At 42.0% G+C, this 22,422-nt stretch overlaps 1 protein-coding gene across 17 annotated transcripts in view; it reads right to left on the bottom strand.

Moving 5' to 3' along the window:
- The window catches only part of MCPH1 (microcephalin 1), a 243,065-nt gene that overhangs the window by 208,098 nt on the left and 12,545 nt on the right, over positions 1-22,422 (bottom strand). For 16 of the 17 annotated variants that reach the window (XM_055289042.2, XM_063637962.1, XM_063637967.1 and 13 more), the window contains exons 4-5: positions 7,335-7,422; positions 2,698-2,812 (exon numbers count right to left, since the gene is read on the bottom strand). In XM_055289042.2, coding sequence (XP_055145017.1) covers positions 2,698-2,812; positions 7,335-7,422 — 203 coding nt within the window. Of the gene's footprint in view, positions 1-2,697; positions 2,813-7,334; positions 7,423-8,227; positions 8,305-22,422 lie in introns of those variants that run through there. The other variant, XM_055289073.2, reaches the window with a different exon arrangement.

The raw sequence follows: 22,422 nt of genomic DNA on the forward strand, positions 1-22,422 counted from the left end.
CTTTCAACATCATTACCTACTCCTACTAATATTCTACCTCCACCACCTCCACAGGCAGTGACACTGCTGCTACAGCTGTTGGCTCACATCTGCTGAGCAACTGCCCTCACCAAGCACCGTGCCAAGAATATATGCATTAGTGCATCCAACCTCAAACCCAAACCCAAATCAGTATCCCCACTTGAAGACAAAGACTGAGACACGGAAGTTACAAGTTGTAAAGCTGAAAATGCAATTTAGTTTCTGTTTCTTGTCCCAGGTTTCAGAAACTGCCCCCATTCACCATCACTCCTACCCTCAGACACACTCACAGACCCAGACATGAACTTGACTGCATGAAGTGGGATCGGCATGGTTCCGGAACCATGAAGTTATGAGCTCGTTTTGTGTGGGTGCAGAGTTGTGTTTTTTTCTGGAATGCTACCTTGCATATGCTCAAAGAGCCCTTCAGAACTTGGATACCCACCCCCAACAAAAAAATACCAAGAATCATTTAATACATTCTCCTTTGGGACTCTTAAGCCTGAATAACCCTTACTGTAGTTCTGACAATATACAAATTTACATTAGTTGAATCATTAATACTTCGTATGTACAGTTTTTAATTACGATACATATGTGGTCTAAGAAGAAAATTTTGTATCTATCATTACCATGTTGCCAAAGTATTTTCAAATACACTGTCACTGACATAGGAAAGAAGCCAAAGTGAAAAAAGTATAAAGAATTATAGGAGAGTGTGCAATATTGCTATGAGGCTAGAAAGAGAGGCCAGATCATAAAGGACCTAGTAAATTGGAGAATATGTTAAATACAGGATTTTATCCTGAATATTTTTCCTTGGGATGACACCAAGAAATTTTAAACCAGGGAGGGGATGTCCTTCTGATTTAAGGTTTTCACCATTGTGACTGCAGCACAGAGATGAACTGTAAGGAGAGAGTGGAGGGCGGGGTAAGGAGTGGCTGCAGTGGTGCAGGAGGGATGATCCAGGCATCAGGGGAGAGAGGAGGGAAGGAGAAAACAGAAAAAGTCAAACAACTATTTCAGAAGCAGGGTCATGGTCTTGTTGGGGGTTAGCATCAGGAAGAAGGAGATGTCAAGGACGATTGCACATTTCTGGCTGGAGCTTCGACGAAGACCAGACAGCTGGTGTGAAGGAAGGATGGACACAAACCAGGAGAGGCAGCGGGAGGGCTGAGCATGAAACAAATGATGCAGGCCATGTTTCTGGAAAATTATGTGGCAGCACTACATGGGCTAACTGTTCTACCCAGTTCTGTCGCATTATCATCACAGATTTAAAATAAATCTTGGCCGGGCCGGGCACGGTGGCTCAGGCCTGTAATCCTAGCACTTTGGGAGGCTGAGGCGGGCAGATCGCGAGGTCAAAAGTTTGAGATCATCCTGGCCAACATGGTGAAACCCTGTTTCTACTAAAAATACAAAAATTAGCTGGGCGTGGTGGTGCGCCCCTGTAGTCCCAGCTACTCGGGAGGCTAAGGCAGGAGAATTGCTTGAACCCAGGAGGTGGAGGTTGTAGTGAGCCAAGATCGCACCACTGCACTCCAGCCTGGCGACGGAGCAAGACTCCATCTCAAAAATATAAATAAATAAATCTCAACAATTCTATTTGAATAACTTCAAAACAAAGAATAGAGAATTTGTGACGTAGTAACATACATTAAAACAAAGAAAATGAAAACTAGAGGAATTAATGCTTCCTATTTCTAGTGACCATAATTGCTTATCCGTAGCAATGGTGTGTCAGAATTAGTAGGAAATACAAAATTTAGAGGACAGTGAAAAAGGCAACAGAGAAATACCAGAAACATACAATATATCTTAATGGTTCATAATATTCTGGTTTTTTTTTTTTTTTTTTTCAGATGGAGTCTCGCTCTGTCACCCAGGCTGGAGTGCAGTGGTGCAATCTCGGCTCACTGCAAGCTCTGCCTCCTGGGTTCACGCCATTCTCCTGCCTCAGCCTCCGTAGTAGCTGGGACTACGGGCGCCTGCCACCACACCCAGCTAATTTTTTTGCATTTTTAGTAGAGACAGGGTTTCATCGTGTTAGCCAGGATGGTCTCAATCTCCTGACCTCGTGATCCGCCTGCCTCGGCCCCCCAAAGTGCTGGGATTACAGGTGTGAGCCACCATGCCCAGCCCATAATATTCTTATATATAAAAATATTACTTAAGAATATATAAGAATACATTTATTTTTTTCTAAGACACCTTGTTATAGAACATAATATTCTAAAGTATTTTCCCAAATCACTAAAAGAGTGTATCATCTAAGATTTGCCTATTCTGTGTAACAAAACAAAAAGGCCAATGAGGTAAAAATACAAAGTTACATATAAAGAACAAATAAATAGGTATTTATTTCAATGAGGCTTATTAGCCAAAGTTTGCTTTTCTTCTGAAATTGTTCCTAAAAATAAATAGTTCGACCACCTTGATGAATGGTTAAGACTGCGGTCGATTAGTGGTCGATTAGCTCAGCTGCATGGCTCTATTATGGCTCCCAGTCAAGTCTCCCGCAGGCTCCTGACATTCTGTTTTCTCCTTCCTAGAGTAAAGCCATCATAGTTTTCATCAGCTCTCTCATCCTGAACCCCACTAGTCATCATGCAAATTAAACAAGGTATATGGACACAAATACAAAGAACTGTATTATATTTCTTAGCTTACCTAGACTTGTTTTTTGCCTTTGTAGCTCTTTAGCCATTTTCTCAAATTTCTTCTGAAATCTCTTATCATTTTCCGGTGTTTTAAAATTAAAATCTTTGGGCTGCATACATTTACGCTGTGCAAAAAGAACACAAAAATTAATGCTGTATTGCAACTGCTTAAGACAGGAGAAAACGCCCTTTCGCGTACATTTCTGATACCTTTTATAACATCAGTAATAAAAACTTCTGAAAGAGGTGTTTCTTGCACTATATGTGAATTGGCAATATTTATTTTTTTTGTGCAGTTATAAAGAAAATGGACAGAATTTAAAAGACTGTATAAAAGGCTCTGTATTATGCTTTGCAAGACATTTTCATGATCCTAGCATTCTTAGTTTCCATGAAAGTTTTTAGCCAGTCTCTTTCGATTTTTTTGCTATTGTTACCAGCAAAACCAGCCCAATCTAGTTTAACTTTGTGTATCAAAATGGTGAACTGTTTAATGGCCATGGCCCCCGAAGCTGCAAGTTATGTCCCTTGAGCATGCCCACATGAACCAAGCGTGTAACCACGGGCAGAACCTACGCACTTGGACCAAGGAACAGGGGCCAAATTAAGGAGTAAACACCTGACGGCATAATCCATGATCCAATCAGATTGAGCCCTGGCATCACCTTGTGACACAACCTAGTCAGATGACACCGCCCAGCATGACCTCGTTGTAAGATCCAATCAGATCACACTTTGTTTTCTCTTTCTGTGAAACTGCCTGACCCCCATCTCAGGGAGGCAGATTTGAGCATTTCCTCCTGTCTCCTTGCCAGGCAATTTGCAGTAAAGCCTTTCTTTTCTCAAATGCAAGTGGCATGATCTTGGACTCTATGTGGGTTGGGCAGCAAGCCCATTGCCTGCTTGGCAGCACTATTCTCACATCACCCTCCCTGCAAGACCATGACGCAGTAATGAAACAATTTCTATTTTATAATTACCAAAGAAAAGAACCATTATTATTCTTGCCTTACTGTCATTAAATCACAGTAACTCCAATCAGCCAGTAAAACCCAAAAACTGTAACTACACTCACAAACACATGAAACCTCAGGCTGATATCCACAGCAAGGTCTTGGGTTAACTCTACTCTTACCATCCTCAGAGAGGGGAAATGTTTCCTTTGAAACACACCTCACATTCCCAGCCTTACCCACATTCTCTTCTTGGAACTGCCCATTGACTTCCCGTCTTTAGCCCGGCCATCAGCACAAATACGCATACTGAACTTCACATCGATTTTACCTACTAACACTTTTATGCCTGACTTCTTTCTTATAGGACCCCAGGGAAATTTAAGTCATCTGTCTAGGTTCCTTGGTTTTCAGCTTGAAGCTACCAGCCCAAATTTGTTTACATGGGTAGCTAGCTACCCACATAAAAGCTAACTTCTTTTGCTCCAGTCTTATAGAAAGAACTTCTTTTAGCTATTCAAGGCTAATGCCTATACTGGGGATCTTGCTCTGTTAGTTATTCACTCATTTATTGACAAAAAACATGACTATACGTCAGGGACTGGTCTTGCAACCTAGAAAGATCCTTGTCATCATGGAGCTTGTATGCTGGTAAGGAATGACAGAAAATAAACATAATAAATAAGTAAAGCGTATGTGTCTTGGGAGGTTTATTTCAACTGGCTTGGAACCAGCCTGCACTGCTTTCACTAAAGTACCTGCACGACACAAAATGTACTAATTAGACAGTGATGCTTTATAGCCACAGGTCCGGGAAGTTTGGGGACAGACTGTGCTGGCCTGTCAACATTGTTTATGATTAGTGAGATGAGGGATTTGCCTGGAGGCTCTGCCAGTGGGGCTGGTTCATATAGGCTCAGGGCCAGCAGCATACAAGAAGACACTCCACACCTTGCACTCCCTGGTTCTCAGGTACTGTGCAGATTGCACACATTGTTATTTTGGGGTCCTGTGAATCTTCTCTAGCAACTGTATTCCATCAAACTGCCCGTATTACTACAGTGTGTTAGGAGGAGCCAGTCAGCACTGCAGATGAAAATAGACTTGCATAGTTGGCACAAGTGGGAAGGAACTGCTGGTATAAACAGGGGTGGCAGGATAGGTCTCACAGAGAAAGCAACATCTGCACAAAGCCATAGGGAGGCTGGAAAACAGGTGATGTGTATGGATTTTGGGGGAATAATGTTCCAGACAGAAGGAACAGATAACGCAATGGCTCTGAAACAGAAACACGATTGGCATGCTTGAGGAACAGCAAGCTAGGCAGGCAGGCAGCAGACAGGGTGAGGGGGGAGACAGATGCACAGAACCTTCTCAAAGACCCAAAAGAATAAGGCCTCAAGTCGTTTAATTTGCAAATTTAATTTTAATTAATTTTATTTTAATTTGCAATTATTTAAATTTAATTTTAATTTGCAATTACATTTGGAAAAAGAAGGAAAGGGAAGGTTTCTGGACATGAAAATTAAAGTGGTAAAGTGTATGAGCAGTCATTAATGCTTCAGATTAGGAAAAATTAAAAAGATTAGCAATATCCAATATTGGTCAGAGTATCAAGAAACAGGTTTTTTGTTTTGTTTTGTTTTGTTTTTTGAGACAGAGCCTTGCTGTCGCCCAGGCTGGAGTGCAGTGGCGCGATCTGGGCTCACTGCAACCTCCACCTCCTGGGTTCAAGCAATTCTCCTGCCTCAGCCTCCTGAGTAGCTGGGATTACAGGTGTGCACCACCAGGTCTGGCTAATTTTTGTATTTTTAGTAGAGATGGGGTTTCACCATGTTGGCCAGGCTGGTCTCAAACTCCTGGCCTCAACTGATTTGCCCGCCTCAGCCTCCTGAAGTGCTGGGATTACAGGTGTGAGCCACCGTATCTGGCCAAGAAATAGGTCACATTGTATATGATTGGTGGAACTGTTAAAATCAGAATGTGTATGTATTCTGACCCAGTAATTTTATCTCTAGATATCTGACTTGGAGAAATAAACTCAAATATGTGGCATAAGTAATATACTTAGCAAAAACTGACAGTGACTAAAAGTACATGAATGCCGGAAAGACACAGTCACAACGTATAATGCAACACAGAAAACTGAGTAGAGTCAAAGCTACTGACATGAAATGGTCAAAACCATATTGTTAATTGGGGAAGAGAAGGCAACTCACCAAACGATACACATAAGATAGCAGAGCCCCCTCACGTCAAGCATGCATGTGTGAGTGTGTACACGTGTGTAACGTACTGAAGAAATGCCACCCAGGATACTCATCAAATTGAAAGCTGCTTACTGTGAGGGAGGGGCAATCAAAGAGATGTCTGTGTTTACTAAATGCTTTACAGTGAAAATATGCATGTACTACTGATGTGTTTTTACAATAAACACTTGATTTTAGCATGTCACAGGGAGTCCAGAGATTGTTGAACACTTGTTCACCTATAATCAGGTAAGACTGAAGAAGTTCATCCATCCCTGCATGGGCAAACTATGGCTTGTCTGAGATGAAATGTAATGAAGAAATATCATTTACTATTTTCAGGAAATGTGAAGTCCACAGTTATTTCTCCTCTAGTCTACAGGAAATGTAGTTCAGTTTGCAGAAAGTCATCAAATCCTCCCTCTAACAGAGAATCTCATGTGAAAACAAACTGGCTGTGATGTTTCAGAGTAAAGTATCCTCAGATAAAGAAATCACAATTAGAACTTTTAAATAAATAGAAAGCAGAAAAGGTTGTGGTTAAAATGTGAATTCGATCTCAAATGAAAACAATGTCTTTAACTCTACAGTGTGCCCTCTGTATCTGCAAGTTCCAGATTTCTGGACTCAACCAGTCATGATTGGAAATACTCAAAAGAAAAAAAATTTAACACAAATTAAAAAAAAATACAGTGTAACAACTATTTACAAAGCATTCACATTGTATTAGGTATTTAAGTAATCCAGAGATGACTTAAAGTACATGGGAGGGGCCAGGTGCAGTGGCTCACGCCTGTAATCCCAATTGGGAGGTTGAGGCAGAAGAATCACTTGGGGCCAGGAGTTTGAGACTAGCTGGGGCAACACAGAAAGACCTTGTCTCTACAAACAATTTTTTCTTAAGTATACAGGAGGATTTGTGTAGGTTACATGTAAATACTATGGCATTTTATATAAGGGACTGGAGCATCAGTGGATTTTGGTATCTGAGGGGGTCCCGGAACTGATCCTCTGTGGATACTGAAGGACAACTGTATTTGTACAGCAGATTTTCCTAATAAATGACTTTGCACACTTGGATGTAGGTCCATCGGACTTTTGAGATTTATTTGGCTAAATAGAATGCAGGTATTTTGACTACAGATATAACGAACTTCATTCTGAAGTAATTACCAAAGCACCTAAATGTTTGCTTGTCTCTTGGCACCTTTTAGTTTTCCTATGGCCAACCACAGTCTTTTCCATTTCCTACAAATGCTTTCGAAGAAGTCATAGGATAAAATAATCTCTGTAATTCACTAAAAAATGCTATGTGAAAAGAACAATATCATCAATAGCATATTTAAGACAACTCTTGAATATATTTCTAGAAGTTTTATTTTCTAGAAATAAAAAAATGAATAAATTCCTAATTGCTACTGTCTACATTGAAATCATGTACTTACTTTTTTTTTAATTAGGCTTGGTAAGTGTTCATTCGTATTAGCTGCAGGGAACAATGATTCATCAATGTGTGCTCCAGCTGTCCTGCATCTGTGTAATTAAATTAAGGTAGTCTAATGAGTATTCGTTTCTATTATACATTGACACAGCACTAAATCTGCACATGTATTAGCAATTTAAGAAATCCATACCTAGGTCATTTTAACAGACTTTTAAAAAATAAATACAACAGCAAATACAAAAGTCAGTATAAATCAAACTTCCCAAAATTGTCTCTATCTGGTATTTAAGTATAATAGAAGCAAGAGGCAGGTAAAGGAAGTACAATTTTTATGCAACAATTTTTGACTTGTAGCATACTTCAAAATTATTAGTGCATGGTACTCATAAAGCTATGAGTAAATGCTATTAAATGGATCATTTAATAGTAAACAGGCCATAAAACAGATAATTTAGAGGTAGAAGGGATGTAAAGAAATTGAAGTCAAAGGACATCCCTTTCCTCCAAAATTGGGTTGTCCTTTTTGTGTTTCTTTCCAGACACCACCATCAGCCCCAAGGCCTGGGTGTGCAACCAATGCTCCACATTGCCAAGCCTCCTCCTCCTGCCCTGTGGACACACCTGCCATTTCTCCGGTCCACCTGCGTATCTCTGGATTCCTGTGACCCTTATCTCCTTCTTAGCATTGTCACTCAAGTCTAAATAATTATGATTTTCTAAATGATCTCCTGCCCTACTGTTTGTTTCTCCTCTTCTAATTCACTCATACATTACTGAAATATTAATCTTAAATTTCTTCCCAACCCAGATAAAAACCTTCTGTCACTCCCATGTTTAGAGCATATTCTCACTCATCTGCTGTTTAAGTGTTTTTATAATAAGGCCTCTACTCACCTCTCCAACTATCCCTCACAGGCCTATCACCGTTCAACATCTAACACACAAACAGTCATTTGAAAAAATAAAGTATACCGCAATAAAAAACACATATCCATACTGATATAGAAATTTCTACAAAATATATCAGGAATGAAGGAAGTTTCACAAATATGTGCCTCTGTATGGTACAGTATGGTCTATGCAGTGTGGTAAGTGACACTAGGGTAGTGAATCTCATCCTGGCGTCCCTGACCCCCTTCTGAGGGTGTGCAAAGTCAATAATATCTTTATAACAACACTAACGTGATTTTCCTTTCTCATTTCACGTTATCTCCTCAGTATACAATGCAGTGGAGTTTTCAGAAGCAAAATGACATGTGCTATCCCAATACACTGAATGCAGAGGCAGATATGAGAAGGCAACTGTCTTCTATTAAGCCAGGCATCAGAGAAATCTGCAAAAATGTACAAATTTAAAAAACAATATAGTGCAGTAGTTGTAACAAGAGAAGTACAACCAGGCAGAAAAGCAGCAAAAAGTTGCATAATGAGTATGGTTCAGAGAAAGCTTCAGGTCAGAGATGATCACCAAACTCAACTCTGACAAGGACGCAGATGTGGGAGGACACAGACCTTCCATCTGGAAGCAGAGCATAGACTCAAGCACAGTGCAGCAAACAGGGTGACATTTTTGGGAAAACATACGCCACTTTTATGACTGAGTGAATGAATGCAAGTTAGGAGACTAGCAACAAAAAAAGAATTCATGTGATTCCAAGGGCTGTACTTTCTAAGCTAATGAGCTTGGACCCCGTCCTGTGGGCTCTGGGGCATGGGGACAGGTGTGAGGGAGGGGTCGTGGGCAGATCACTGGTCCAGGACGAGGAGGCCAGTCAGGGACTACCGCAATAACTGTGGCAGGAGACGCTAAAGATTCAGCAAAGGCAGTTGGCGACTAAGATGGGGAGGGGGAATCCTTAACTGAATAGTATTTAGACAATAAAATGGAAGGTTTTTGACCTCTGGTTAAATCTGGTGGACTGAGCACATGCTTTTCTCTTGACCCCCAAAACCCCAATAAAATGATAATAAAGGAAAACAAAAAGATATAAACCAACAAAAATAAAGAGTAGATAAGAGCTGTCTGGGGAACTGAAATCAAACAAATAAAAAAAAAAAGGGAAACTCAAGCCTGGCGGCTGGGCCAGGGAGGAATCCATCTGGAGCTCAGAACCTGGAGCCAGAACCACTCAAGGGCGGGAGGCACAGGTGAAGCCAGAGCAGTCAGGGGTGGGGCAGGGGGCAGAGGACAGCAGGCAAAGTGCAGAGGGCGGAGGGTGGAAGGCTGAAAAGAGGCAGCAACTCTCCTTCTCTCCTTGCCTGTGCCCACTCACTGCCACCCAGTGCCCAATGGGGGCACTGGGTCCATGTTCAGACAACTAGAGCCTGAGAACCTCTGGACTCAAAGGACACCAGACCAAGTTCAGGGAAAACAAAAAGTTTCCCATGAAAGGAAATATATGCATGGTTCACTCTGAGATTCAGCCTAACACACAACTTCCACAGTCATAATGATGTAAACATAAACTACTGATTTAACCAAAATGTATCATGTACACTGCAATCAAGAGTGGAAAGAGCCTGCACATGAACGTGTCCATGCAAACAGCAGATGCGCGTATGTGGGAGTGGGGTGCCCTCAGAAGGGCCGATTAAAAACGAAATTCTCACTTTCCTATCAGCAAGTCACTAGATAATATCTGAAACTGAAAAACCAAAACAGCAATACGGCCACAGTATTTAGAAATATGGAGGTCACTCAACAGCTTATCTGCAGAAGCAGCCACATGTGTGAAAGGAGCTGCCTCTGGGGAACAGGAATTGAGGGTGAAAAGGGTCAAGAAAGGGACCACTGTTTTTCATGATAAGCCTTGTAATATTTGGTTCTTGTGTGTGTGTGTGTGTGTGTGTGTGTGAGTGTGGGTGTGCATGTGCGTGTCCATACAATGGAACATGATTCCACCATAAAAAGAAACGAAATTCTGATACAGATGACAACATGATGAACCTTGAAACATTATGCTAAGAGAAAGAAGCCAGACACGAAGGCCGTATATGATATGATTCCGCTTATGTGAAATGCCCAGAAAAGGAAAAATTCACAGAGAAAGAAAGTAGACTAGCGGCTGCCTTGGCTGGTGGGAGAATAGGGCATAGGACTAAGGGGTACAAATTTAATTTTGAGGTGACGAAAATGTTTTTAAACTGAGGTGACGGTTGCACAACTCTGTGAATACAGTCATATGCTGCATAACAACATTTTGGTCAATGATAGACCACATACACAACAGTGATCACATAAGATTATAATGGAGATGAAAAAATTCCTATCGCCTAGTGACATACTGATATTCCTAACGCCGTGTAGGCCCAGGCTAATGTGTGTCTTTGTGTCCTAGGTTTTTTTGTTTTTTTTTTTAAGTTTAAAAGTAAAAATTAAAATTAAAAAATAGAAAAAGCTGATAAAGATATATTTTTATACTGCTGTACAATGTATTCTAAGGTATTAAAAAAAGAGTTAAAAAATTTAAAAAATGACAAAGTTTATCATGTAAAAAAGCTATAGAAAGGCCAAATTAAAAAAAATACAGTATAGGCGAGGCGTGGTGGCTCACACCTGTAATCCCAGCACTTTGGGAGGCTGACGTGGGAAGTCAGGAGTTCAAGGCCATCCAGGCTAACATGGTGAAACCCCGTCTCTACTAAAAATGCAAAAATTAGTCGGGCCTGGTGGCGCGTGCCTGTAAACCCAGCTACTCAGGAGGCTGAGTCAGGAGAATCGCTTGAACCCGGGAGGCGGAGGTTGCAGTGAGCTGAGATCGTGCCACTGCACTCCAGCCTAGGCAACAGAGCTAGACTCCATTTCAAAAAAAAAATACAGTATAATAACTATTTACGTAGCACTCGTATTAGGTATTATAAATAACCTACATTTTTTTTCCTCCCACCACAAGTAACAGAGAGATAGATTATTTACTTATGGGAGGAGCTGGGTGCAATAACTCCCATGCGTAATCCTAACATTTTGGGAGGCAGAGGTAGGAGGACTGTTTGAGGTCAGTAGTTGGAGACTAGCTGGGGCAACGTAGCAAGAATGCCATCTCTACAAAAATAAAAAAAAAAAAATTAGCCAGACATAGTTGCACACGCCTGTAGTCCCAGCTTCTCAGGAAGCTGAGGCAGCAGGATTGCTTGAGCCTAGGAGATTGAGGCTACAGTGAGCCATAATTGTGCCACTTCACTCCAGCCTGGGAGACAAAGCAAGACCTTGTCTTTAAAAAAAGTTATAGTATCAGTTAATATAGTTGCTCCAAAAAATATACATCCAGTGTAACCTAAGTGTATGACGAGTATAAAGTCCACAGTAGTGTACAGTAGTAGGCCTTCACATTCCCTCACCACTCACTCAACGACTCAACCACAGCAACTTCTAGTCTAGCGAGCTCAATTCACAGTAAACACCCTATATAGATGTACCATATTTTATCTTTTATACCATATTTTTACTGTACCTTTTCTATGTTTACATATTTCAGAGACACAAATACTTATCACTGTATTACAACTGCACATGCTGTAGGGGTTTGTGCCTAGGAGCAATAGGTTGTGCCACAGAGCCTAGGTGTGCAGTAGTTATGTCATGCAGGTGTGTGTAAATACACACTGTGATGTCTCCACAACAACAAAATCACCTAACTATTCATTTCTCAGAAGGCACCCCTGTCATTAAGCAATACCTGACTGTATATTTAAAACCACTGAATTGTACACTTTAATCGGGCAAACCGTGTAGCACGCGAATTAGATCTTAAAACAATGTTGGAAAAAAAAATGAGATACCACTACACATCCGCTCAAATGGCTAAAATTCAACAGATGGATAAATTACAGGTATTGGTGAAGACGTGGAGTGAATGGAACCCTCACACACCGCTGGTGAGGAATATACAGTGCCACAACCGCCTTGGAAAAGTCTGGGTAATGAGCGAAGAGAAATGAAAGCATACAGAGATACAAATGTAAATGTCCATTGTAACTTTATTCATAATAACCTAAAATGGAAAACTAGCTCAATCTCCATCAACTGGTGGCACCAAGCTACATAACAGCAATAGAATACTACTCAGCTATAAAAGGAAGTGAAACCACTGCTACCAACAACATGGACAAATCGCAAAAACATCACCTTCAGTGAAAGAAGTCAGGCACAAAATAGTACACACTGGATGATTCCACTGATCTGAAGCCGCAGAATTGGTGACACTAATCTTTAATGACAGAAACCAGATCTCTGGCTGCCCTGGGGTGGGAGGAGGGGGCAGGGAGGCCGACAACAAATGGACACGAGGGCGATTTTGGGGTGATGAAAATGCTCTATATTTTGGTTGTGGTGGTGACACAAGTATACACATTTATCAAAACTCCGTGAATGTACACTTAAAATGGGTCCATTTTATTTTATGTAAATGTTTTTATAAAGCTGATTTTAAAAAAAAACCAACTATCTGAGCCTGCAATAACGGGATGAGCAGAATGCTGTATCTAATAAAAGTGATGGGAAAGGGAGGCACAGTGGAACAGAATGAGGAAGGAAATGCTTCTTAGGTGTGCTTCTTTTTAAAAAGTTCCCTTAATTACCAATTTTAAGCATGAGAAGTTGTTAGTTCTTCTTAAGCAAAATGTTTTTAGTTCTTCTTACTCAAGCAAAATGTCACCGATTTACCACTATTATGACTAAGGGAACAAAAAAAGGGGGGTGGCTGAGATGCATCTGGATGAAAGACGTGGAGGACACCCTAGATAATCGTGTTATCAAATACTCAGTATTAAAATCACCACCGTCATCAGGACAAAGGTCAGCCAGCTCATGAGAAGCCTCAAACCAACCGTGCTGGAAAAGCCACTACCACCCATTGCACAATACAGAAAACCGAGGAGCACAGAAGATCATTTGCCAAAGTTTACAAAACCTGTAAGTATCCTCTAAGTTAGCAGTTTAACGAAGGGCTTGATTCAACCCAGTAAAACGTGTGCCTGGCATAGGTTATAAGGTTGTGGAAGATGTGTTCTGTTCCTTTGGGATAAGCTTCCCAACCGCATATCCTTCAGAGTGATAAGATGTAAGGTGCACAGAGATGCTCTCCCTGAATTTCATCTACCTGGGTGTAACTATCATCACTCACTATGAAGAAGAAAGTGGCACTTACTGCCAGTAATGCCGTTCTGCATGCCAACAGCTAAGCTTTAGCACACATGGTAACACACTAAAGCTGCTACACTGAAACCCACGTTTACCGGGGGTGCAACCAAAATCTACTGAACAGAGAAAAAAGCTTCCAATTAGATTTCTATTTTTCTTCAGAAGTGTAAAATGATAACATTATCCCACCATCTAGTGGTCAAAACGAAAAGTGTTTCAAGGGATGTCTCTAAACAGAGAACCAACTATTTGACCTCCTGCTGCCTCAGAGCCAACAGAAATCAAAGCAGCAACGTTCTCCTCGGGAAGCCCTGCTCTGATGAGCTTGTTCTCCCCAGAGAGCCGATTCACTCCAGCACTTCGCACAGCACACCTGCTAGGTCAGCCAGGAACCACCAACTCCCACTCCACCGTTACGATGATGCCTTCACCTGGGCCAATCCTGCAGCCTTTATACTACTCTTGTGCCAAACTGCCCAGCAGCAGTATCTTATTCTCTAGGCCCACTCAGTAAGTCAATGCAGGAAAAGTACATTAATCTTTTATGTAGAAGGCACTGTGTTAGTGAGGTAAAAAAGTGAATCGCATCTTTTTGAAGATTGCAGCCGCGAAGCACACAATCCTTCATGTGTGCCCCTGCCACACTAGGAAGAACACAGGAGACTCAGAGAAGTCTGCACAATAGTGCTCTGCCAGCAGAGAGAGCAGTTCTGTGGTCTAGCACTGGAACAACCGTAGCAAGTTAACTCAGGAGCTGCTGGTGGAACCTAGAGCCCAGCAGTTGAGTAATTCACCCAGTCCTAAATGGCTACACACCCACTGTTACACAATGATGTGATATCAGAAGGACACATGAGACCGTCCCAAACTGAGGGACGTTCCTATCACTGGTCAATGACCTTACACAGTGTCAAAGTCACAGAAGCCAGTGAAAGACTAAGGAATGGTTGCAAGGTGAGAAGGCTGAGGAGGTGAGAAGTGGAGCTGGCTGCTGGTAGGATACGAATGGAGTCTGAGGATTCCAGGAGGAAGGGAACTGTGATAAGCCCCTAATGTCGGCCTGTGTTGTGCTTATGTGGGAATATGTCCCTGTTTCTAGCAAACACTAAATGCAGGGGGTTATGACCTTCAGTCAGCAACCAACTCTCAGCCTAGCAAGGACAAAGCCTGTGAACCGTATTCTCAACCTAGCTGTTAGTTTGCAATTGTTTAAAAATGATAAACTTTCTACAACAGAACTTAGAGTGGGGGCCAAGCTGATCTTTATTTCACCTTTATTTATTCTTTCTTCAAGGTAAAAATTTCTACGTCCAAAGCAAATGTCAGAAGTTTATCAATTCCCATCTGATCTTAAAATGAAGACTCCCAGAAGGAACCCAACAGAATGGGATTCTAGTGACACCTAGTGACCTTACAAAGTTAATGTTCACATTTTCAGTGGAAACCATGAGCTATTGCATTGGAAAGGCAGGCAGTTCACCAAGAAAGGACAGACGTGATAGAAAAAATGCAGGTCAGTTTGGCTCTTATCTCTATGTTCTATTGAAGAAAATTCAAGCTCACTAAAAATCAGAGAATGCAAATGAAAACAGTATTATTTTTCTTCTACAAATTTTATTTCTAAAATTCTTCTAAAATTTTCTTTCTACAAATTAGAAAAGATTAAAAGAACGGATAACTCACAATATAAGCAAACGTATTGGGACACAGGTATTTTTTGATAATTCCAGAAAGAATGGAAACCAGTGCACTCCTTCCAGGAGGCAATTTGGCAGCATCTATCATATTGAAATATGTAAACTCTCTGAACTAAACAGCCCACTTTTGGGATTTAAACCTATGGAAAGATTTAATACCTACAAAAAGGTAATATATACAGAAGCTCAGCGCTGTAATATTTCTAATTGAAAAAAATAACTAAGAAATGAAAAACTTCAATCATCAATAGGACACTGGTTACATAAATTACTGGACAGCTACTACAAAAGAGTCTCATATATAAAAACTGGGATGTATCTGCATGTACAGGCAAAAAATGTCCTGTAATAAAAAGTTAAAGAAGTATATGGGCTGGGCACGGGGGCTCACGCCAGTAATCCCATCACCTTGGGAGTCCGAGGCGGGCGGATCACAAGGTCAGGAGATCGAGGCCATCCTGGCTAACATGGTGAAACCCCGTCTCTACTAAAAATACAAAAAATTAGCCGGGCATGGTGGTGGGTGCCTATAGTCCCAGCTACTCGGGAGGCTGAGGCAGGAGAATGGTGTGAACCCGGGAGGTGAAGCTTGCAGTGAGCCAAGACTGTACTACTGCACTCCAGCCTGGGTGACAGAGCAAGACTCAGTTTCAAAAAAAAAAAAAAAACACATACACACAAAAAACAGAAAATGTCAATAGATTAGGTTCACTTTTGAGCTTCTGAGGACCTTAAAAGTTTGCTTTTGCCAGGCACAGTCGCTCATACCTGCAATCCTAGCACTTTGGGTGGCCAAGGTGGACAGATCACCTGAGGTCAGGAGTTAAACCAGCCTGGCCAACATGGTGAAACCCTGTCTCTCCTAAAAATATAAAAATTGTCCGGGCACGGTGGCTCACGCCTGTAATCCCAGCACTTTGGGAGACCGAGGCGGGCGGATCACAACGTCAGGAGATCAAGACCAACCTGGCTAACACGGTGAAACCCTGTCTCAACTAAAAACACAAAAAGTTAGCCGGGCGTGGTGGCGGGCTCCTGTAGTCCCAACTACTCGGGAAGCTGAGGCAGGAGAATGGCATGAACCCGGCAGGCAGAGCTTGCAGTGAGCCAAGATCATGTCACTACACTCCAGCGTGGGCGACAGAGCAAGACTCCATCTCAAAACAAAAATATATATACACACACACACACACACACACACACACATATATATAATTAGCCAGGCATGGTAGTACGTACCTATAGCCCCAGCTAGTCAGGAGGCTGAGGCAGGAGAATTGCTTGAACCCAGGAGGCGGAGGTTACAGTGAGCTGAGATTGCACCACTGCACTCCAGCTTGGGCAAGAGAGTGAGACTCAGTCTCCATAAAGAAAAAAAAAAAGTTTGTTTTTGGATAATGAAGTTACAAGTATTATGGAGTCTGCATGAGTCCCTTGAGAAAGAGGCTGGGGTTAGTGGTGGGCAAAAATAGAGAGAGAGAAAGGGGATAGAGAATGAGAGGAGGGAGAGTCAGGGGCTGGGCCAGCAGAATAAGAATCCCTAACTCTCAGCAGAAAACACTATCAGTGATCATCCCCATTGTAGGGTTAGCTGAGAGGCCCTGTTAGATATAGAAATGGCTACTATTTTAATTTTGTCCGGGCATCTCCATTTACTTCAAGCTTCTACTAAAGTTCTCTGTTTCTGCACTCTCACCTCCACATTTCTATACAACTTTTAAAATGTAGTTTTTTTCAAGTCATTTTCCCCCATGATATTTTCTCTAGTATCTCTATACTGCTTAACTAAATTTTCCTTTGTTCATAATTTGTTAGAACAAATATTTACTGAGCATCTACTATGAGCCAGATGAATGTTAGATTTACTGGAAACACAACTATAAATAAGACAGACCGGTAGCTGCTCTTGGAGTTTACATTACAACAGTAAGACCAAATGCATGATTAGATACACAGACAGATAAAGCAGTCAAATGAGCAAAAGAAGTTTTAATAGTACACACAGGAAAAAAGGAGTTGAGATAGAGAATAACAAAGAGGGCTTGAACTGCGAACTGGGGACAGAGGAAGCGCTTCTGATAAAGCGACCTTGCAATGCAACACGTATAAAGGAGCTGACTACAAAACTGAGTTTAGAATCAGGAAGAGGAGGCAGAGTTCTCAGCACAGGCCAAGAACTAAAGGCAGAAAAGAGCGTGGCCTTGGGGACCTGGAAGCCCAGAGCATTTGGAAGACGCAAACAAGGGAGAGGGGAGCAGCTGACATTGGAAGGGAAGGGGACCATCATGCAGCACACTGGACCTGGGTCAGCAAACTTCTGTAAAGGGGAAAGCAGTGAACGTCTTAGGCTTCATGGGCCGTAAGGTCTCTGCCACAGGATCCAAATCTACAGCTGTAGTACAGAGGCAGCCACTGACTACATCGTCAGATGAACACGCCTGTGTTCCAATAAAATGGTATTTATGGAGAGTAAAATTGAATTTTATATAATGTAAATATCAAGAAATAGTAAACATTTGAATTTTTTTTTTCTCTTAACTTAAAAACCATTCTTAGCTCATGGGCCATTAAAAAAAAATAAACAGGACAGCAGGGTGTATTTGGCCGGGGGGTGATAGCTTGCCATTCCGGGCTACAGACCACTGAACTCTAAGCCATTTTATCAGAAGGATAAAGCTGATTTATGTGTTGAAGTGTTGCAGGTAGTTAGGCATAAGCCCGGCATGAGAGGGCTCTACCACCCACAAGGAATGTGCGGTGATAGCTCAACAATTATCGCACTGCCTCTCTAAAAGAGATAAATTGGCAGCCAGAGCCAGGGAGAGGCCATTTCCTGACAGTCCACACCTGTTGCACTAAAGTGTTAACTGAATGCAGATGCCAGGGAGATGCCATTTCCTGACAGTCCACACCTGCTGCACTAAAGTGTTAACTGAATGCAGATGCCAGGGAGAGGCCACTTCCCAGGCATGCACATTAAGAGACAAAATGGTGGAGAAATGGGAAGAAAGCCTCAGATGGGCACGCATACAACTTCCTAAACAACCTACCTGTCCTCAATTCCCGCACTGTGCATGCAGGTAGACCATCCCGAGGGAAGAACTGTAGGAAGGGCGAGCCTATAAATCCCAGGATCAAGGTTAAACATCAAATTAGACCTCCATGCCCACATGGGACTCTTCCAAGTGTACTTTCCTTTCTTTCTGTTCTGAAGTCTTTTAAATAAACTTCCGCCTCTGCTCTGACACTTGCCTCGGTCTCTTCTTCGGCCTTATGCCCCTCCGTGGAATTCTTTCTTCTGAGGAGGCAAGAACTGAAGTTGCTGCAAACCCACACAGATTTGCTGCCAGGAACTTGGATACCTTCCACTGGTAACAAAAGGGGTTGCATTTGCTGATGTATAAGAAACAAAATGAAATAGACAGGCAGGAGGCTGCTACAGTAATTGAAGCAAGACATGATAGTTGTCTGGACTGTAACAGCAGAGATAAAGATCTAAGAGAGATCTATTTTGAAATAAAAATCAATAAGCCATTGCAATGGACTCCATAAGAAGATGAGGTAGAGAAAACAACGATGGCTGCCTGATACTGAGTCTTCCCCCATTCCCTCCCCGAAAAAAAAAGCAGAAAATAAAAAAGAAACTTAAATAAAAGACACATATGACCTACATTCTCGCCGATACGGAGGTAACAGCACAAATTCAGATGACCTATAAGTAGAAAAATAATCCAATTCCAACACAGCTGCAAGTCTATGGATGCAGAAAGTTGGGGATAATAGGCTTAAGACTCCATAAAAAATAGTACAGCCTGGAGGACTTACATGACCGCACAGGTAAAAGAAGTCTCACAAAGAGGACGCCCAGCACAACTGCCACAACACAGAACCCACGCAGCTCACAGCACCCACTCCAGGGAAGGGGCCTGAATGGGAGCAAGACTAGGACAGGCAGGCTCTGAAAAGCATCAGTTCTGGGGGGAGTGGCAGCCCTTGAACCAACGGCAGTGAAAAAAGAACTAAGAGAAAAACATTTAAGGATCCTATAGAAACAAAAGGCAAACGAGATACACGAGCCCCTCCCTTCTCCCTCCATCACCAGCATCACCTATAAAAGAAACTATGCAAGACAGCAGAACTGACAGAAGAGGATGCTCTGGCCACACACCTGGCCTATACAATGAATGGAAATAGAATAGACTACATCCATTTTAAAAATCTTTTTTAAAAAAACAAAGAAAAAGCAAATCATTTCAGCTGAGGAAAACACATCACACTCCCTAAAATAAAAGCAAACACAAAACTGAAGAATATAACGAAACCCCTGAACTTGAATCAAACATTGTCAGCTGGGTGCAGTGGCTCACACCAGTAATCCCAGCACTTTGAGAGGCTGGAGTGAGTGGATCACTTGAGCCCAGCCTGGGCTACATAGTGAGATCCTATCTCTATAAAAAAATTCTTTAAGGCCGGGCTTGGTGACTCATGCCTGTAATCCCAGCCCTTTGGGAGGCCAAGTCAGGTGGATCACAAGGTCAGGAGATCAAGGCCATCCTGGCTAACCCAGAAAAACCCCATCTCTACTAAAAATACAAAAACAAAAAAAAATTAGCCAGGCTTGGTGGTGGGCACCTGTAGTCCCAGCTACTCGGGAGGCTGAGGCAGGAGAATGGCATGAACCCGGGAGGTAGAGCTTGCAGTGAGCCGAGATTGCGCCACTGCACTAGGCCACAGAGCAAGACTCCATCTCAAAAAGAAAAAAAAAAATTTTTTAATGGCTGGGCATGGTGGCACATGCCTACAGTCCCAGCTACTCAGGAGGGCTGGGGTGAGAGGAATAATTAAGCCTTAGAGGTCAATGCTGCAGTAAGCTGCAACTGAGTGACTGCATTCCAGCCTGGGCAACAGAGCAAGACCCTGTCTCCAAAAACCAAAAAACAGAGCAAGACTCTGTCTTCAAAAAACAAAAACAAATACTGTCAAATGAGTATTTGGGGTAAAAATTTGCGTGTGTGTGTGTGTGTGTGTGTGTGTGTGTGTATGTATGTGTATAAATAAATAAATATATATATACATATATATATAAAAATATAAAAGGGTTGAAGTCAAAGTGGCTGAAATAAAAGATAGCTAAGCAGGCCCAACGTAAACATAATTGGAGTCCCACAAGAAAAGCAAAACAATGAAGCAGAATATTTAAAACTATAATCCCAGAAACTTTTGCAGAAATATAGACCTGAATCTGCTGAAAAGGCCAAGCCAGAACTGGAATGATCAATCCAAAACATATTACAGTAAAGCTATGAGTCTCAAAAAAAAAAAAAAATCCTGGCCAGGCCCTGTGGCTCATGCCTATAATCCCGGTATTTTGGGAGGCTGAGGCGGGCAGATCACGAGGTCAGAAGATCGAGACCATCCTGGCCAACATGGTGAAACCCCGTGTCCACTAAAAATACAAAAATTAGCTGGGCGTGGTGGCACGTGCCTGTGATCCCAGCTACTTGGGAGGCTGAGGCAGGAGTCGGAGGTTGCAGTGAGCACAGATCGCGCCACTGCACTCCAGCCTGGCGACAGAGCGAGGCTCTGTTTCAAAAAAAAATAAAATAAAATAAAATGAAATAAAAAATGTCCTTAAGGAGTCTCCAGGCAAAATGATCAAATAATTTTGAAGGGAGGAAGAATTAGACTGGCATCAGATGCTTCAAAAATAACATACTAAGTTCCATTTCTGTTTATTCCTAACAAACCAATATACAAATATAGGTGAACTATAAGCTATCCATCCTGGAAATACAGGAAAAATAAAATAAACCAACTATGTGAGAGCTATGAAAGCTTGAGGGAAAAAAAAGAAAAAGAAAGAACAGGCAAATTTTAAAAGGAAGCAAACAAATCTGAGCATCACCACATTTTCTGTCTGTCCCCTAAAGGCAGCCACAGTCTCTGAGGGGGCTGGTGTGGGCACAGCAGGCACTCAAGCAGAAGCTACGGCCTCCTTTCTCACTGAAGAGAACAGGGGAAGGAGACTGGGCAGCTAGGGCCACCAGAGAAATGAGGTAAGGACTCAGGAAGTAAGAGAACCAGAGGAGAAACCCCAAATTCTGAGTATGGAAGTTCAAGTCTCTGGCTGACCCCTGAACAACATGTGTTTGAGGCAAACAAATCAGCTAGCACCTGAGGCTTAAAGAGCCCATCTAAGCAACTGCCCAAATAAGGACAGCGTGCATTTAACTTTAATGACAAGTTAACTGCTTGCTAAAACAAAAAGGTCATGCTCTTTGGGACAATACAAAAGAATCCAGAGTCTACATAGTATTTACAACGTGCAGAATACAACCCCAAATTATTTGCCATATGAAGAGCCAGAAAAATATGACACACTATCAAAGAAAAACAAACACAAAACAGATACCAACCTCAAAATTATCAGACAAGGTCATTAAGACAACTATTTATAACTACCCTCATTGAGGTAATAGAAAATACACTCATAACCAAAGACAGGAAAAGCCAAAGATGAGAAATCTCACATGAAAACGAAATTAAAAAAAAAAATGTATACGAAAACCAAGTAGAAATGTTAGAAATCAAAAATATCTCAAATAAAAGTACTAAGTAGCAGAATGGATCTGATGGAGAAAAAGTCAATGAACTTGAAAACAGATCGATCTGGGGAGAAAAAAAGGACTGAACAATAATGAACAAGAAGGAGAGCACTATGGACAAATGCAAACATTTACAAGGTATATTACACAGAAAGGACTGGCAAACTGCCCGGCTTACTGCCAGACTTGGAAGTAAAGTTTGCTGTCACACAGACACATGCATTTGTTTGCCTATTTTCTATTACTCCTTTCACACCACAAGAGAGCTGAGCTGTTGAGTAGTGACCATATGGCCCGCAAAGCCTAAAATATGTAATATCTGTCCCTTTACAGAAAACATTACCAATCCTACAGTTAATTAGAAAAAGATATACATGGCTCACGCTTGTAATCCCAGCACTTTGGGAGGCCGAGGCAGGTGGATCACGAGGTCAGGAGATCGAGACCACGGTGAAACCCCGTCTCTACTAAAAATACAAAAAATTAGCCGGGCGTGGTGGCGGGCGCCTGTAGTCCCAGCTACTCGGAGAGGCTGAGGCAGGAGAATGGCGTGAACCCGGGAGGCGGAGCTTGCAGTGAGCGGAGATCGCGCCACTGCACTCCAGCCTGGGCGAGAGAGCGAGACTCCGTCTCAAAAAAAAAAAAAAA

The sequence above is a fragment of the Symphalangus syndactylus genome, chromosome 1, assembly GCF_028878055.3.
Source record: "Symphalangus syndactylus isolate Jambi chromosome 1, NHGRI_mSymSyn1-v2.1_pri, whole genome shotgun sequence".
Lineage (NCBI taxonomy): Eukaryota > Metazoa > Chordata > Mammalia > Primates > Hylobatidae > Symphalangus > Symphalangus syndactylus.